The sequence below is a fragment of the Pristiophorus japonicus genome, chromosome 19 (genome assembly GCF_044704955.1).
Source record: "Pristiophorus japonicus isolate sPriJap1 chromosome 19, sPriJap1.hap1, whole genome shotgun sequence".
In the NCBI taxonomy this organism is placed as follows: domain Eukaryota; kingdom Metazoa; phylum Chordata; class Chondrichthyes; family Pristiophoridae; genus Pristiophorus; species Pristiophorus japonicus.
In genome coordinates this window covers 88,636,624-88,654,974 of record NC_091995.1, presented here as the reverse complement: position 1 = coordinate 88,654,974, position 18,351 = coordinate 88,636,624, and the positions used below count along the sequence as shown (strand labels likewise).

The 18,351-nt window shown below is 50.7% G+C and overlaps 1 protein-coding gene across 5 annotated transcripts in view; it reads right to left on the bottom strand.

The window, feature by feature from the left end:
• The window catches only part of LOC139230028 (oxysterols receptor LXR-beta-like), a 79,660-nt gene that overhangs the window by 23,282 nt on the left and 38,027 nt on the right, over positions 1–18,351 (bottom strand). For 3 of the 5 annotated variants that reach the window (XM_070861767.1, XM_070861765.1, XM_070861768.1), the window contains exons 3-7: positions 15,729–15,818; positions 14,215–14,373; positions 7,787–8,056; positions 3,869–4,080; positions 421–600 (exon numbers count right to left, since the gene is read on the bottom strand). In XM_070861767.1, the coding sequence (XP_070717868.1) occupies positions 421–600; positions 3,869–4,080; positions 7,787–8,056; positions 14,215–14,373; positions 15,729–15,768 (861 nt within the window). In that variant the 5' untranslated portion in view covers positions 15,769–15,818. The remainder of the gene's footprint in view (positions 1–420; positions 601–3,868; positions 4,081–7,786; positions 8,057–14,214; positions 14,374–15,728; positions 15,819–18,351) is intronic. The other 2 variants (XM_070861769.1, XM_070861770.1) reach the window with 2 other exon arrangements.

Sequence of the window (18,351 nt, the reverse complement as noted above, 5' to 3'; positions counted from 1 at the left end):
AGCTTGCACTACTTTATGTGACAACAACTTGTATTTATACAGCGCTTTTTACATAGCGAAATGTGCCAAGGCGCTTCACAGCAGTATTACGAGGCAAAACATTCGACATCGTGCCACATAAGGAGAAATTAGGGCAGGTGACCAAAAGCTTGGTCAAAGAGATAGGTTTTAAGGAACGTCTTGAAAGAGAAAAGAGGGGTTAGAGAGGTATAGGGAGGGAGTTTCAGAGCTTGGGGCCTTGGCGACAGGAGGCACGGCCACCGATGGTGGAGCGATTATAATCAGGGATGCTCAAAAGGGGGCAGAATTAGAGGAGCGCAGGCATCTCGGGGGGGGCGGGGGCGGGGGGGGCGGGGGGGTTGTGGGGCTGGGGGAGATTACAGAGATAGATAGTAAAGACTTCTCTTTTTTTTGTCTCACCTCGATTGTGGACGCCTTCAACAGTGCAATCTGGTCCTCCCGCGAGAGGTCAAGAAAGCCCGGGATCTGTTTGGCAAAGTCGACGATCTCTTGCACCGAGATGATGGCCAGCTCCGTGAAGTGGGCAAAGCGCTGCTGCCGGGTCTCGCGGTTGTGGGGGTCGTTACTCTGTGGCCAGGGCTGAAGAGTGAAGGCGGCGAGAGAAAAAAAAACGAAAGGCAGTCCGTAATTTGCGGGATAACTCGCCGCGCTGACCGCAAACCCGTCACGGACAACACGCCGGCTTTCAGAAGCAGCAAGCACCCCGAGAAGCAAATGATCCGTTTCGTTCATCTGGCGGGGTTCCAGTGGGCAGCACTCTCTCTCTCTCTCTCTCTCTCTCTCTCTCTCGCCTCCGAGTCGGCAGGTCGCGGGGGGGGCGGGGGGGGGGGGGGGGGGGTTCAAGTCCCGCGCCAGAGACTTGAGCACAAGATCTCGGCTGACACTCCCAGGGGAGCGCCGCACTGCCGCAGGTGCCGTCCTTTCGGATCAGACGTTAAAACCGAGGCCCCGTCTGCTCTCTCAGGTGGCTGTAAAAGATCCCCCAGCACTATATCGAAGAGGAGCAGGGCAGTTCTCCCCGGTGTCCTTCCCATTGGGAATACTGGCCAGGACACCGGGAATAAGTGCGGTGACCAGAATTGGACACAATATTCCAGCCGGGGCCAAATTAGTGCTTTATTTATAAATAATTATACAAATAGCCGCTGACACTCAAGCCTGGGTTTTCCGATCGGCATTACTTAATGATGATGTGAGGAGACCTACACATGAAGATTTGGGTACGGTTACTTTACTTCATTGGCTATGAAGCGCTTGGAGACGAACCGAAGTCATGAAAGGCGCTATATAAATGCGTGTTGTTACTGGAGGCAGCCCGGCACCCATGGAGCTGCATTCCAGCATGAATCGGTACTTTCAGGAGAGAAAGACTTGCATTTATATAGCACCTTTCACAACCACCGAACGTCTCAAAGCGCTTTACAGCCAACGAAGCACTTTTGAAGTGCAGTAATGTGGGAAACGCGGCAGCCAATTTTCCCACATCAAGCTCCCGCAAACAGCTATGTGAGAATGACCAGATCATCTGTTTTTTTGTTATGTTGATGGAGGGATAAATATTGGCCCCAGGACACTGGGGAGAACTCCCCTGCTCTTCTTTGAAATTGTGACATGGGATTTTTATGACCACTTGGGAAAGCAGATGGGGCCTCGGTTTAACGTCGCATCTCCCTCAGCACTGCACTGGAGGGTCAGCCTAGATTTTTTGTGCTCAAGTCCCTGGAGTGGGGACTTGAACCCACAACCTTCTGACTCCGAGGCTGTAATGTATTTGCTTCATGGCTTCTTTGCTTAAGAATTCATAGCAACACATTGCTATTAAGAACCAGTTGCTTTATTAACAAAGGTTCAACAATCACACTACACATTACAAGTTCATCCACAAGTTCACAACTGCATACCTCGTCGTGGATGACCTAGACCCAACCGGCTGGGGTTTTATTGAGTCTTGTGAACATCACGTGACTGACTAAGCCACTCACAATGCAACAGCTCTACAACTATTTTTGTTGAAACGTAAATCAAATGCTCCCTTCTGGCAAGGGCCACAAATTAAATAATAAACTTTAACAAAACCTTAAATCAAATTAAAATTTGGTTGCCGGGGGGGTGATGATGCACTCCAGTCCCTCCGGCGCCCACCTCTCACGGAAGGCCGCGAGCGTACCGGTGGACACTGCGTGCTCCGTCTCCAGGGACGCCCTGGCTCGGATGTAGCCGCGGAAGAGAGGCAGGCAGTCAGGCTGAACGACCCCCTCGATCGCCCGTTGCCTGGACCGGCTGATGGCCCCCTTGGCCAGGCCCAGGAGCAGTCCTACGAGGAGGTCTTCCCACCTGCCTGCTCCGCTCTGCACAGGGTGCCCAAAGATCAGGAATGTGGGACTGAAGTGCAGCCAGAATTTGAGGAGCAGCCCCTTCAAATATTGCAACCTGGCACACTCCACATAAACATGGAACACGAACTCCTCCAGGCCGCAGAAATTGCAGGCGGCCTGGGAGTCTGCGAACCGATTTAAAAATCTATTGCACAGGACTGCTCCGTGCAACATCCTCCAGGCCCAGTCTCCAATAAATAGAGGGGCAACAGCTCTACAACTATTTTTGTAAAACTTTTAAATTAAGTGCCCTTTTTTTTTTAAGGGCACAATTAACAGATCTCAATCGTTTTAGTTGAAACCATTAATCAAGTGCCCCCTTATTAACAGGGGGCTCTAAAACCGACAAACAAACCAATTAACTTTTAGCCAGAACTATAAATCAAATTAAAATTTGGTTGCCGGGGTGATGATGCACTCCAGTCCCTCCGGCACCCACCTCTCACGGAAGGCCGCGAGCGTACCGGTGGACACCGCGTGCTCCATCTCCAGGGACACCCTGGCCTCGGATGTAACTGCGGAAGAGAGGCAGGCAGTCGGGCTGAACGCAACAGCTCTACAATTTTTTTTGTGGAAAAGTTAAATCAAAATCCCCCTGATTAAAGGGGGGGGGGGGGGTGGGGGACACACCATAGACTTTCAAACAAGTGCCCCCTTGTTTTTTTTTAGGGCACTAAAAAAACACAAATGATACAAGGGCCCCCTGGCTAAAAGAAGGGGAGGGGGGCATTGAAACCGGCACAATAAACAAATTAAGCTTTAGACATTTAAAATCAAATTAAAATTTGGTTGCCGGGGGTGATGATGCACTCCAGTCCCTCTGGCGCCCACCTCTCACGGAAGGCCGCGAGCGTACCGGTGGACACCGCGTGCTCCATCTCCAGGGACACCCTGGCCAACAGCTCTACAACTATTTTTAGTTGCAATCAACAATCTAGTGCCCCCTGTAAGGAGGGGCACACTCCAAAAAAAAACTTTTTAAGTGCCCATTTGTTTTTTTGGGGTTTTTTTGAGGGCACTGATACTCAAATTATACAAGCGACCCCTGGCTAAAAGCGGGGGGGGCACTAAAACTGGCAATTAAACAAATTAAACTTCAAACAATAATAATCAAATTAAAATTCGGTTGTCGGGGGTGATGATGCACTCCAGTCCCTCCGGTGACCACCTCTCGCGGAAGGCCGCGAGCGTACCGGTGGACACCGCGTGCTCCATCTCCAGGGACACCCTGGTTCGGGTGTAACCGAGAAAGAGAGACAGGCAGTCGGGCTGAACGCAACAGCTCTGCAACTATTTTGTCATACATTACAGAGGCGAGAGTGCTACTCACTGAGCCACGGCTGACATGCAAGGGGAAGAAAACGTGGGGAGCGGAGGGGGAGAAATTAAAGTCAAAAGAAATAATTCACGCATTTTAACGATTACAAAAGGGAGAAGGGAAGGAAACAGTCTTGGTGCTTCAGTGAGCTCACCGTTACTTTGGGCTGGTCACTGAACGATCGCTTGTTGCACTGCTGCTGGGCAGCCACCAGCTGCTGGATCATCTCTTCCTGTTCGGCCGTCAGCCGGGCCGTGTCCAGCATCACCGGCGAGTCCTCCGCCGCCGCCACCACCACCGCCTGCGCCAGGTCGTCCTCCCGCTTCTTCTGCTTCTTGCTGCGAATCTGCTCCTCCGACAGCACACCTGCGGGGTGGAAACAGGCACGGTCAGCACTCGGGGCTGGGCTCTTGGCTTTTCTGCTTCCCGGGGGGGGGGCGGTAACGGAGGCGGAGCGGAAACGTTAGTGGGCGGGGATAGCTTGCGCTTTCGTGTGCAGGTTTTGGGGGCATCTGGGCCCTGGGGGTCGGGGGGTGTGGGGCTAAGGGAGGCTCTTGTGGCGCAAGGATGGGAAACTCCCGAGCTAAAGAGCTGGGCCGGGAGCACTCGGAGAGAGGCTGGGCGCGAGGAAATTATTATTATTATTTTTTTTTTAAATACAAAAACATTTCTAAAACATTGCCCGCGCCAGCGCAACACAAATCACACAAAAGATTTAAACAAAAAACACTCGCACTTTACCTTTGTAGTGCTTTACTGCCGTCGGCATGGTTGGACCGCTCTGATTTCCCAGGCGGCCGTCGCGGGCGCACTTCCGGGCAGGACCCCAAATTCGCGCCGGTGTCGCAACCGGGGGCGTTGAACACTGGGCGCAGCTCTTCCCGGCGGTCCAGCTCAGCACTGTCGCAAAACCGGACCGGAGGATCGGGGCGGGGCGCTGGAGACCTCACCCCTGTCTTCCACCGCGAAACCCCGAGCGCGAAGGACCGAAAAATCCGACCCATATTGTTTTCTCCCCCATTTATCCTCCTCCCCGTCCAGTTCCTGGCCACTAGAGGACCTCTCATCGGCCAGATGTTTGTAGAGATCTTCAACTTCAAATCTCCCTTAATTGTACCCTCCCCCAATTCTTCAAAACTTCCGTTATCACCTCCAGTTAATAACGACCATCCTCGACCTCTCCTACCTCTCTATCTCCGACCCTATTTTACAAAGACCATTCTCTCCATTCCCTCCATCTCCTACCCTGTCCTTCACCGCAACTTCCTCTTCAAACACATCACCGCCACCCAGCTCCATTCAAACCCACCTTCAGCACCAAGACCATCCTGGTCAAAGTCATCAACGATATTCTGCGGCTTTGGAGGAAACATGCTATTCCTCCTCGTCTTCCTCAATTGCTCCATGCTTTTCAAGGCAGTCACTCAATCCATTCTCCTCTACCACCTCTTCCCTGTGATACAACTCCATGTAATTGCCCAATTATGGTTTCAAGCCTACCTATGCCAATGCAGTCGGTAGCTCCCCTCTAACGTAGTGATACCCGCCCTCCTGTATGGCTCAGAGACATGGACCATGTACAGTAGACACCTCAAATCGCTGGAGAAATACCACCAAAGATGTCTCCGCAAGATCCTGCAAATCCCCTGGGAGGATAGACGCACCAACGTTAGCGTCCTCGACCAGGCCAACATCCCCAGCATCGAAGCACTGACCACACTCGACCAGCTCCGTTGGGCAGCCCACGTCGTCTGCATGCCAGACATGCGACTCCCAAAGCAAGCGCTCTACTCGGAACTCCTACATGGCAAGCGAGCCCCAGGTGGGAAGAGGAAACGTTTCAAGGCCACCGTCAAAGCCTCCTTGATAAAAATGCAACATCCCCACCGACACCTGGGAGTCCCTGGCCAAAGAACGCCCCAAGTGGAGGAAGAGCATCCGGGAGGGTGTTCAGCACCTCGAGTCTCGTCGCCGAAAGCATGCAGAAACCAAACACAGGCAGCGGAAGGAGCGTGCGGCAAACCAGACTTCCCCACCCACCCTTTCCTTCAACCACTGTCTGTCCCACCTGACAGAGACTGTGATTCCCATATTGGACTGTTCAGTCACCTGAGAACTCACTTTTAGAGTGGAAGCAAGTCTTCAAGGGACTGCCTATGATGATGATCTAATGGCATCTCCTGCTGTACCCGTATGGCTGCCTTCATCATGCTCCAAGGATCCTTGGTCACTAGCTTTTCCTCAATAGGATAGGTGGATAAGGTAGTTAAAAAGGCATACGGAATACTTGCCTTTATTAACCGTGGCATAGAATACAAGAACAAGGAAGTTATGTGAGAACTCTATACAACACCAGTTAGGCTGCAGCTGGAGTACTGCGTGCAGTTCTGGTCACCACATTACAGGAAGGGTGTGATTGCACTAGAAAGGGTGTAGTGGAGATTTACGAGGATGTTGCACAGACTGGAAAACTTTAGCTATGAGGAAAGATTTGACAGTCTGGGATTGTTTTCCTTGGAACAGAGAAGGCTGAGGGGAGACCTTGAGTTATATAAAATTATGAGGGGCCTACATAGAGTGGATAGAAAGGACCTGTTTCCCTTAACAGAGGGGCCAATAACCAGGGGGCATAGATTTAAAGTAGTTGGTAGACGGATTAGAGATGAGACGAGAAAACATTTCTTCCCCCAGAGGGTGGTGGGGGTCTGGAACTCACTGCCTGAAAGGGTGGTAGAGGCAGAAACCCTCACCACATTTAAAAAGTACTTGGATGTGCGCTTGAAGTGCCGTAACCTACAGGGCTACGGACCGAGAGCTGGAAAGTGGGATTAGGCTGGGTAGCTCTTTTTTGACCGGCACGGACACGATGGGCTGAATGGCTCCCTTCTGTGTTGTAATTTTCTATGATTTTTATGAACAGTAGCATCTCAAGCATATAGTCAACTTCATAAGAATGACTTTAGTCGTGTACTATGACTGGCACGGCAACAGTGAAGACCTGATCAGCCAGAAATCTCATCGGTTTAACAAGAGCCGGGCCATCCTATTTGTCTCCAGCCCAAACTTTGTGGCCTAGTCACCGATCCAATCTCCTTCCCCAGCAGCTTGCTCAGGCTGAATCTGAAGGTAAGCATCCACTATCATAAGGGACTCTCATCAGAGCTTCAAACTCCACATCTGATCTACTGAGAAGATTACATATGTCCCAACTCAGAACATCGTACCTTCCCTGAACTCCGATCTCATCCTTTCACTGCCCAATCCTCCTCAAAGCTCAACCTCCCTGACATTCTCCAGGTCAGACTCCCAAGCCCCACCCTGTATAAGACGCCAATTCACCAAACCTCTGCGGCCTGTAGCCAGGCTGGTACCCGCATCACCCTTGTCCTCACCAGCCTCAACACGCACTGCAGCTTTAGTGCATTCATCTCAATATCCTGGACCTCCTTACCCAATCGCTCCCCTTTACCTCTGCAACCATTTCCACTCGTACATTGAGAACCAAAGTGGCAAAATGCTCAGGCCTTGCATTTATATAGCGCCTTTCACAACCTCAGGACGTCCAAAAGCACTTTACAGCCAATGAAGTACTTTTGGAGTGTGGTCACTGTTGCAATGTAGGAAACGCGGCAGCCAATTTGCGCACAGCAAGCTCCCACAAACAGCAATCTGATCATGACCAGATAATCTGTTTCAGCGATGTTGATTGAGGGATAAATATTGGCCCCAGGACACCGGGGAGAACTCCCCTTGCTCTTCTTCGAAACAGTGCCGTGGGATCTTTTACATCCACCTGAGAGAGCAGACGGGGCCTCGGTTTAACGTCTCATCCGAAAGGTGGCAGCACTCCCTCAACACTCGTCAGCCCAGATTTATGTGCTCAAGTCTCTGGAGTGGGACTTGAACCCACAACCTTCCGTCTCAGAGGCGAGGGTGCTGCCCACTGAGCCACGGCGGACACTAGCACGATCACAACAACAACAACAACAACAACAACAAACATTCAGCCACCAGACTGATAAATACCCGCCCCCAATCACAGAGGGTAGCAAATTGCCTGAAACTCGCTTACAGTGTTCCCTCATTCCCGCCTCCCGGCATTTCCGGAGCCGACACTCCTGGCACTTCCTGCGCATGTACATGTCCATCTCACACTTGCCGCTGCTCTTGCAGGTGTACTGTGCATTCTTGATCACACTGCGGCGGAAGAAGCCCTTGCAGCCCTCGCAGCTGAGCACGTTGTAGTGGAAGCCCGATGCCTTGTCCCCACAGACGCTGCACACCTCGTTCCCCAGCATCTTCGGGGCAGGGCCCTTCTTGCGCTTTATCAAGGGCTCGTCCCCTGAAAGGCACGGACAAGTAATGAGGCACAATCCTTCACTGTTACATGATCAGGGATAGTATTAAATCATTATAATATTATTAATATTAAAGCCAAGCAAGTGGCATACAAATTGGCCAGAAATAGCAGCGAACCCGGGGACTGGGAGAAATTTAGAAATCAGCAGAGGAGGACAAAGGGTTTGATTAGGGCAGGGAAAATAGAGTATGAGAGGAAGCTTGCAGGGAACATTAAGACGGATTGCAAAAGCTTCTATAGATGTGTAAAGAGAAAAAGGTTAGTAAAGACAAACGTAGGTCCCCTGCAGTCAGAATCAGGGGAAGTCATAACGGGGAACAAAGAAGTGGCAGACCAATGAAGAAATACTTTGGTTCGTTATTCACTAAGGAAGACACAAACAACCTTCCGGATATAAAAGGGGTCAGAGGGTCTAGTAAGAAGGAGGAACTGAGGGAAATCCTTATTAGTCGGGAAATTGTGTTGGGGAAATTGATGGGATTGAAGGCCGATAAATCCCCAGGGCCTGATGGACTGCATCCCAGAGTACTTAAGGAGGTGGCCTTGGAAATAGCGGATGCATTGACAGTCATTTTCCAACATTCCATTGACTCTGGATCAGTTCCTATCGAGTGGAGGGTAGCCAATGTAACCCCACTTTTTAAAAGTGGAGAGAGAAAACAGAGAATTATAGACCGGTCAGCCTGACATCGGTAGTGGGTAAAATTATGGAATCAATTATTAAGGATGTCATAGCAGCGCATTTGGAAAGAGGTGACATGATAGGTCCAAGTCAGCATGGATTTGTGAAAGGGAAATCATGCTTGACAAATCTGGAATTTTTTGAGGATGTTTCCAGTAGAGTGGACAAGGGAGAACCAGTTGATGTGGTATATTTGGACTTTCAGAAGGGCTTCGACAAGGTCCCACACAAAAGATTAATGTGCAAAGTTAAAGCACATGGGATTGGGGGGAGTGTGCTGACGTGGATTGAGAACTGGTTGTCAGACAGGAAGCAAAGAGTAGGAGTAAATGGTTACTTTTCGGAATGGCAGGCAGTGACTAGTGGGGTACCGCAGGGTTCTGTGCTGGGGCCCCAGCTGTTTACATTGTACATTAATGATTTAGACGAGGGGATTAAATGTAGTATCTCCAAATTTGCGGATGACACTAAGTTGGGTGGCAGTGTGAGCTGCGAGGAGGATGCTATGAGGCTACAGAGTGACTTGGATAGATTAGGTGAGTGGGCAAATGCGTGGCAGATGAAGTATAATGTGGATAAATGTGAGGTTATCCACTTTGGTGGTAAAAACAGAGAGACAGACTATTATCTGAATGGTGACAGATTAGGAAAAGGGAAGGTGCAACGAGACCTGGGTGTCATGGTACATCAGTCATTGAAGGTTGGCATGCAGGTACAGCAGGCGGTTAAGAAAGCAAATGGCATGTTGGCCTTCATAGCGAGGGGATTTGAGTACAGGGGCAGGGAGGTGTTGCTACAGTTGTACAGGGCCTTGGTGAGGCCACACCTGGAGTATTGTGTACAGTTTTGGTCTCCTAACTTGAGGAAGGACATACTTGCTGTTGAGGGAGTGCAGCGAAGATTCACCAGACTGATTCCCGGGATGGTGGGACTGACCTATCAAGAAAGACTGAATCAACTGGGCTTGTATTCACTGGAGTTCAGAAGAGTGAGAGGGGACCTCATAGAAACGTTTAAAATTCTGACGGGTTTGGACAGGTTGGATGCAGGAAGAATGTTCCCAATGTTGGGGAAGTCCAGAACCAGGGGTCACAGTCTAAGGATAAGGGGTAAGCCATTTAGGACCGAGATAAGGAGAAACTTCTTCACCCAGAGAGTGGTGAACCTGTGGAATTCTCTACCACAGGAAGTAGTTGAGGCCAATTCACTAAATATATTCAAAAGGGAGTTAGATGAAGTCCTTACTACTCGGGGGATCAAGGGGTATGGCGTGAAAGCAGGAAGTGGGTACTGAAGTTTCATGTTCAGCCATGAACTCATTGAATGGCGGTGCAGGCTAGAAGGGCTGAATGGCCTGCTCCTGCACCTATTTTCTATGTTTCTATGTTTCTATGTGACTAATGGGGTACCGCAAGGTTCTGTGCTGGGGCCCCAGCTGTTTACATTGTACATTAATGATTTAGACGAGGGGATTAAATGTAGTATCTCCAATTTTGCAGATGACAGTAAGTTGGGTGGCAGTGTGAACTGCGAGGAGGATGCTATGAGACTGCAGAGTGACTTGGATAGGTTAGGTGAGTGGGCAAATGCATGGCAGATGAAGTATAATGTGGATAAATGTGAGGTTATCCACTTTGGTGGTAAAAACAGACAGACTATTATCTGAATGGTGACAGATTAGGAAAAGGGGAGGTGCAACGAGACCTGGGTATCATGGTACATCAGGCATTGAAGTTTGGCATGCAGGTACAGCAGGCAGTTAAGAAAGCAAATGGCATGTTGGCCTTCATAGCGAGGGGATTTGAGTACAGGGGCAGGGAGGTGTTACTACAGTTGTACAGGGCCTTGGTGAGGCCACACCTGGAGTATTGTGTACAGTTTTGGTCTCCTAACTTGAGGAAGGACATTCTTGCTATTGAGGGAGTGCAGCGAAGGTTCACCAGACTGATTCCCGGGATGGCGGGACTGACCTATCAAGAAAGACTGGATCAACTGGGCTTGTATTCACTGGAGTTCAGAAGAATGAGAGGGGATCTCATAGAAACGTTTAAAATTCTGACGGGTTTAGACAGGTTAGAAGAATGTTCCCAATGTTGGGGGAGTCCAGAACCAGGGGTCACAGTCTAAGGATAAGGGGTAAGCCATTTAGGACCGAGATGAGGAGAAACTTCTTCACCCAGAGAGTGGTGAACCTGTGGAATTCTCTACCACAGGAAGTTGTTGAGGCCAATTCACTAAATATATTCAAAAAGGAGATAGATGTAGTCCTTACTACTAGGGGGATCAAGGGGTATGGCGAGAAAGCAGGAATGGGGTACTGAGGTTGCATGTTCAGCCATGAACTCATTGAATTGCGGTGCAGGCTCGAAGGGCCGAATGGCCTACTCCTGCACCTATTTTCTATGTTTCTATGACGGCCACCCAACCAGGTTCTTATAAAGGGCAGTGAACACTTAAAGCAATCAGGTAATGCTGAACATACACAAATCATTGGTTAAGCCGTTTTTTGGGGCATTTTGATTTAAGGAAGAGAAGAGATGTATTACAACAACAACTTGTATTTATATAGCGCCTTTAACGTAGTGAAACGTCCCAGCGCACTTCACAAGAGCATTATGATATTAAAAAGTTTTGACACCGAGCCGCACAAGTAGAAATTAGCGCAGGCGACCAAAAGCTTGGGCGGCAATCAGGCGTTGGCAGGCTTTGGGGAAAGTCTAGCCCTTTGCAATTCTATGCAGAAGTATGAAGAATTCTGAGGGTAACTGGAACACACTTAAAAGCTGATTGACATGTAGTTAACCCCTGTGTACCGAGCTATTTGTGTAAACGGGGAGTAAATACTCCAGCTCCTAATGAATTACCTACTGTACCAGGCCCTATGCTTTTAAAAAAAAAAATTCCACTCCCCGCCCCGACCTCCGCGACTCCCCCCTGACCTCCGCGACTCCTCCCCCCGATCTCCGCGACCCCTCCCCGCCCCCCCCGATCTCCGCGACCCCTCCCCCGCCCCCCGATCTCCGCGACCCCTGCCCCCCACCCCCGATCTCCGCGACCTCCCCCCCCACCCCTGATCTCCGCGACCTCCCCCCGCCCCCCCCGATCTCCGCGACCTCTCCCCCGCCCCCCGATCTCCGCGACCCCTGCCCCCCACCCCCGATCTCCGCGACCTCCCCCCCCACCCCTGATCTCCGCGACCTCCCCCCCACCCCCCCGATCTCCGCGACCTCTCCCCCACCCCCCGATCTCCGCGACCCCTCCCCCCCATCCGCGATCTCCGCGACCTCCCCCCCACCCCCGATCTCCGCGACCTCCCCCCCACCCCCCGATCTCCGCGACCCCTCCCCAACCCTCGATCTCCGCGACCCCTCCCCCAGCCCCCCCGATTTCCGCGACCCCTCCCCCCGATCTCCGCGACCCCTCCCCTGCCCCCCGATCTCCGCGACCCCTCCCCGCCCCTGATCTACGCGACGCCTCCCCCGCTCCCGATCTCCGCGACCCCTCCCCCGCCCTCGATCTCCGCGCCCCTCCCCCGCCCCCGATCTCCGCGACCTCCCCCCCCACCCCCGATCTCCGCGACCCCTCCCCCAGCACCCCCGATTTCCGCGACCCCTCTCCCCGATCTCAGCGACCCCTCCCCCGCCCCCCGATCTCAGCGACCCATCCCCCAGTCCTCCCAATCTCCGCGACCCCCCCGCGCCCCCGATCTCCGCGACCCCTCCGCGCTCCCGATCTCCGCGACCCCTCCCCCGATCTCCGCGACCCCTTCCCCTGCCCCCCCGATCTCCGTGACCCCTCCCCCTGCCCCCCCGATCTCCGCGACCCCTCCCCCTGCCCCCCCGATCTCCGCGACCCCTCCCCCTGCCCCCCCGATCTCCGCGACCCCTCCCCCTGCCCCCCCCGATCTCCGCGACCCCTCCCCCGCCCCCCCCGATCTCCGAGACCCCTCCCCCAGTCCCCCTGATCTTCGAGACCCCTCCACCAGTCCCCCCGATCATCGCGACCCCCCCCGCGCCCCCGATCTCCGCGACCACTCCCCCAGCCCCCCGATCTCCGCGACCCTTCCCCCTGCCCCCCCGATCCCTCCCCCAGCCCCCCCCGATCACCGCGACTCCTCCCCGCCCTCCCGATCTCCGCGACCCCTCCCCCAGCCCCACGATCTCCGCGACCCCTCCTCCTGCCCCCCGATCCCTCCCCCAGCACCCCGATCACCGCGACTCCTCCCCGCCCCCCGATCTCCGCGACCCCTCCCCGCCCCCCGATCTCCGCGACCCCTCCCCCTGCCCCCGATCTCCGCGACCCCTCCCCCGCACCCCCGATCTCAGCGACCCCTCCCTCAGCCCCCCCGATCTCTGCGATCCCTCCCCCTGCCCCCCCGATCTCTGTGACCGCGCCCCCCGCGCCCCCGATCTCCACGACCCCCCCCCCCCCGCCACCGACGCCACCTACCTGTAAATCCAGCCCGAAGTCTTGGGCCCGGCACGTTTTCTCTCTCCCTCTCCCTCTCCCTCTCCCTCTCCCTCTCCCTCTCCCTCTCCCTCTCCCTCTCCCTCTCCCTCTCCCTCTCCCTCTTTTCCTTCCCTTCCTCTCCTCTCCTCTCCTCTCCTCTCCTCTCCTCTCCTCTCCTCTCCTCTCCTCTCCTCTCCTCTTCCCCCCCTCCCCTTTTCCCCCCCTCCTCTTTCCTTCCCTCCCCTCTTCCTCGCTTCCCTCCCCTCCCCTTCGCTTCCCTCCTTCCCCCACCCCCTTCTCCTTCTCCCCCCCTTCTTCTCCTCCCCCCTTCCCCTCTACCTCCCCCCACCCCCCTACCCTCACTGTCAGAAAAACAGACACTGACAGGCAGAGAGTGAGAGACCCTGACAGAGACACACTGGGGGGGCCCTCCCAGCACGCTATTGGAGGACTCCCGGTGCTGCAGTCAGTAAGTAGAAAATGTTTTATTTATTGATTTTCTCATTTTTTTTTTATTAATTTTTTTTGATTAATTTATTGGTTGATTTATTGATATATTTATAATTTATTATTGATGATGGCTCTTTATTTGTAAAACTGAAGTGTTTAATGTTTGTAAACTTCCCTTTAATCTCCCCCCCCCCTCCCATTCCCTACGCCTGATTTGTAACCTACGCCTGATTTTCTAAGTGTAGACAAGGTTTTTTCGAGCGTACAAAAATCTACACTTACTCCATTCTAAGTTAGTTTGGAGTATGTTTTCACTGCCTAAACTTTCAAAACTGGCGTAAGTGGCCGGACACGCCCCCCTTTTGAAAAAAAAAATCTGTTCCAAACTGAAACTGTTCTAACTGACTAGAACTGGAGCAAACTAAATGCCGAGAATTGCAATTTCTAAGATACTCCATTCTCAACCAGTTGCTCCAAAAAAAACAGGAGCAACTCAGGCCGAAACTTGGCCCCAATAATTCCTTTTTTTTTATATAAATTTTTTAAAAAGATGCCTTACCGCTGACATTTAGGGAGCATTCTGGCTCGGTGGGGAATGAGCCGTTGTGGAGAGTGGTGACAGAGTCACCTCCCTGCTCCAGCTCCTCCTCCTTCACATGATAGTGTGCGCTGTCTGCGCTGTCCTCTGTAACCAGCTCTGCAACACCTGTGTCATCTTCTGAAAAGAATACATGAGCGATTAAAAAAATCAAAATTAACCAACGTCAATGGAATTAGATATTCAAATAGTTACAATTTATCTGAGAGCGAAATCTCTATGAACAGGAGTAGGCCATTCAGCCCCTCGAGCCTGCTCCGCCATTCAATCAGATCCTGGCTAATCTGCATCTCAACTCCATTATTCCGCCTTTGCCCCATATCCCTTGATACCCTTAGTAACAAACTGGGTTCCCAGTCTTTATAGCTCCAACACTCCCAGTGCAGTGCTGAGGGAGAGCTGCACTGTCGGAGGTGCCGTCTTTTGGATGAGACGTTAAACCGAGGCCCTGCCTGCTCTCTCAAGTGGACGTAAAAGATCCTACGGCACTATTTCGAAGAAGAGCAGGGGAGTTATCCCCAGTGTCGTGGGGCCAATATTTATCCCTCAATCAATATAACTGTTATGTATTTAACCCTTTGTAACCTGACCACCAGAGGGCCCACCTGTTGGGAGTCCCAAGGGATCCCAGCATCCCTTGGGAGCACAGTATATAAGCAGGCCACCCATGAGGTACCTGCACTCTGGAGTCTTATTAAAGGAGCTAAGGTCACAATTGCTCATTGTGCACAGTACTCAGTTTCACCCTTTATTATATGAGTGCACCAATAACAAAAACAGATTATCTGGACATTACCACATTGTTGTTTGTGGGAGCTTGCTGTGCACAAATTGGCTGCTGTGTTTTCGACATTACAACAGTGGCCACACTCCAAAAAGTACTTTATTGGCTGTAAAGCACTTTCGACAGCGCGGCGCTCCCTCAGCACTGCACCGGGAATGTCAGCCTAGATTTATTTGCTCAAGTCTGTGGAGTGGGACTGGAACCCACAACCTGCTGAACTCAGAAGCGAGTGTGCTACCCACTGAGCCACAGCTGATACTACACCTATGGAGAGTTTAAAGAAGCTGAGGTTGTTCTCCTTTGGGCAGAGAATGTTAAGGGAAGATTTAATAGGGGTGTTTGAAATTATGAAAGGTTTTGATAGAATAAGTAAGGAGAAACTGTTTCCAGTGGCAGGAGGGTCAGTAACCAGAGGACATAGATTTAAGATAATTAGTAAAAGAAACAGAGGATAGATGAGAAGAATTTTTTTTACGCAGCAAGCTATGATCTGGAACGCACTGCCTGAAAGGGCGGTGGGAGCAGATTCAACAGTAACTTTCAAAAGGAAATTGAAATGGATAAATGTGCAGAGCTAAGGGGAAAAGGCAGGTGATGGGGACTAATTGGATAGCTCTTTCAAAGTGCCGACATCAGAACAATGGGCCGAATGGCCTCCTTCTGTGCGGGGTGATACGGCAAAAGGACCTACCGTGGCCAGCGTCCAAGCCATTCACAGCTGAGAAGGACATCTTCCATCACGTGCTCCACTGCATTGTGAAAATACCAACCCAGAAAGAAGCTGAGAAAGATAAAGAGAAAAAGTACATAAGAACATAAGAAATAGGAGCAGGAGCTCCGCCATTTAATAAGATCATGGCTGATCTGATCATCGACTCAGCTCCACTTCCCTACCCGCTCCCCATAACCCTTTATCCCCTTATCGTTCAAGAAACCATCTATTTCTGTCTTAAATTTATTCAATGTCTCAGCCTCCACAGCTCTCTGAACCAGCAAATTCCACAGATTTACAAACCTCAGAAGAAATTTCTCCTCATCTCTGTTTTAAATGGGCGGCCCCTTATTCTAAGATCATGCCCCCTAGTTCTAGTCTCCCCCACCAGTGGAAACATCCTCTCTGCATCCACCTTGTCAAGCCCCCTCATAATCTTATATGTTTCGATAAGATCATCTCTCATTCTTCTGAATTCCAGTGAGTAGAGGCCCAACCTCCTCAACCTTTCCTCCCAAGTCAACCCCCTCATCCCCGGGATCAACCTAGTGAACCTTCTCTGAACTGCCTCCAAAGCAAGTGTATCCTTTTGTAAATATGGAAACCAAAACTGCGTGCAGTATTCCAGGTGTGGCCTCACCAATACCCTGTATAACTGTAGCAAGACTTCCCTGCTTTTATACTCCATCACCTTTACAATAAAGGCCAAGATTCCATTGGCCTTCCTGATCATTTGCTGTACCTGCATACTAATCTTTTGTTTTTCATGAACAAGTACCCCCAGGTCCCGCTGTACTGCGGTACTTTGCAATTTTTATCCATTTAAATAATAACTTGCTCTTTGATTTTTTTCTGCCAAAGTGCAAGACCTCACACTTTCCAACATTATACTCCATCTGCCAAAAGGCCTGTCTATGTCCTTTTGCAGACTTTTTGTGTCCTCCTCACACATTGCTTTTCCTCCCATCTTTGTATCATCAGCAAACTTGGCTACGTTACACTCAGTCCTTACTTCCAAATCGTTAATATAGATTGTAAATAGTTGGGGTCCCAGCACTGATCCCTGCGGCACCCGATTGCCAACCCGAGAATGAACCATTTATCCCGACACTCTGTTTTCTATTAGTTAGCTAATCCTCTATCCATACTAATATATTATCCCCAACCCCGTGAACTTTTATCTTGTGCAGTAGCCTTTTGTGTGGCACTTTGCCAAATGCCTTCTGGAAGTCCAAATACACCACATCCACTGGTTCCCCTTTATCCACCCTGTTCGTTACATCCTCAAAGAATTCCAGCAAATTTGTCAAACATGATTTCCCCTTCATAAATCCATGCTGACTCTGCCTGACTGAATTATGTTTTTCCAAATGTCCTGCCACTGCTTCTTTAATAATGGACTTCAACATTTTCCCAACCACAGATGTTAGGTCTATAGTTTCCTGCTTTTTGTCTGCCTCCTTTTTTTAAATAGGGGCATTACATTTGCAGTTTCCCAATCTGTTGGGACCTCCCCAGAATCCAGGGAATTTTGGTAAATTACAACCAATGCACCCACTATTCCCTGCTGCTACTTCTCTTAAGACCCTAGGATGCAAGCCATCAGGTCCAGGCGACTTATCCGCCTTCAGTCCCATTATCTTACTGAGTACCACCTCCTTAGTGATTGTGATTGTGTTAAGTTCCTTCCCGCCCCCCCTGTCATAGCCCCTTGAATTTCCCTTGTTGGGATATTGTTGGTGTCCCCTATCGTAAAGACTGATACAAAATATTTGTTCAGAGTTTCTGCTATCTCCATGTTCCCCATTACTAATTCCTTGGTCTCGTCCTCTAAAGGGACCAACATTTACTTTAGCCACTCTTTTCCTTTTTATATACCTATAGAAACTCTTGTTATCTGTTTTTATATTTCGTGCTAATTTACTTTCATAGTCCATCTTCCCTTTCTTAATCATTTTTTTAGTCATTCTTTGCTGGCTTTTGTTAAGAGTGCAGTTTGATCTTCAATGTTAATTCTTTCACCTCCTGGCCTGGAAGTGCTGATCTTCAGGTTTAATTAGCAACAGCCACCTACAATACGTCTCCACAGTGGCCATTTTATACGGAGGAGTCTAGACATTGAGTGTCAACAAGCTACTCGGTGTTAGAGGGAGTCACTGCTGGCTGTGACTTTGGTTCACCCTCGATAACCTCCCAAACATCCCATTCTGGCAAGGGTCAACAATAACAACTTGTATTTATATAGCGCCTTTAACATAATGAAACGTCCCAAGGCGCTTCGCAGGAGCATTACGAGATAAAAATTTGACACTGAGCCGCATAAGGAGAAATTAGCGCAGATGCTTGGTCAAAGAGGTAGGTTTTAAGGAGCGTCTTGAAGGAGAAAAGAGAGGTAGCGAGGCGGAGAGGTTTAGGCAGGGAGTTCTTGAGCTTAGGGTCTAGGCAACAGAAGGCACGGCCACCAATGGTGGAGTGATTATAATCAGGGATGCTCAATAGGGTCAGTATATAGTGGTCAGAAGCAGGAGCCCTTGCTGTTTTACCTGAACCAGGGGGACTGAGCCCTATTATAGGACACCAACAGGTCACAGTTCCTGCAGAA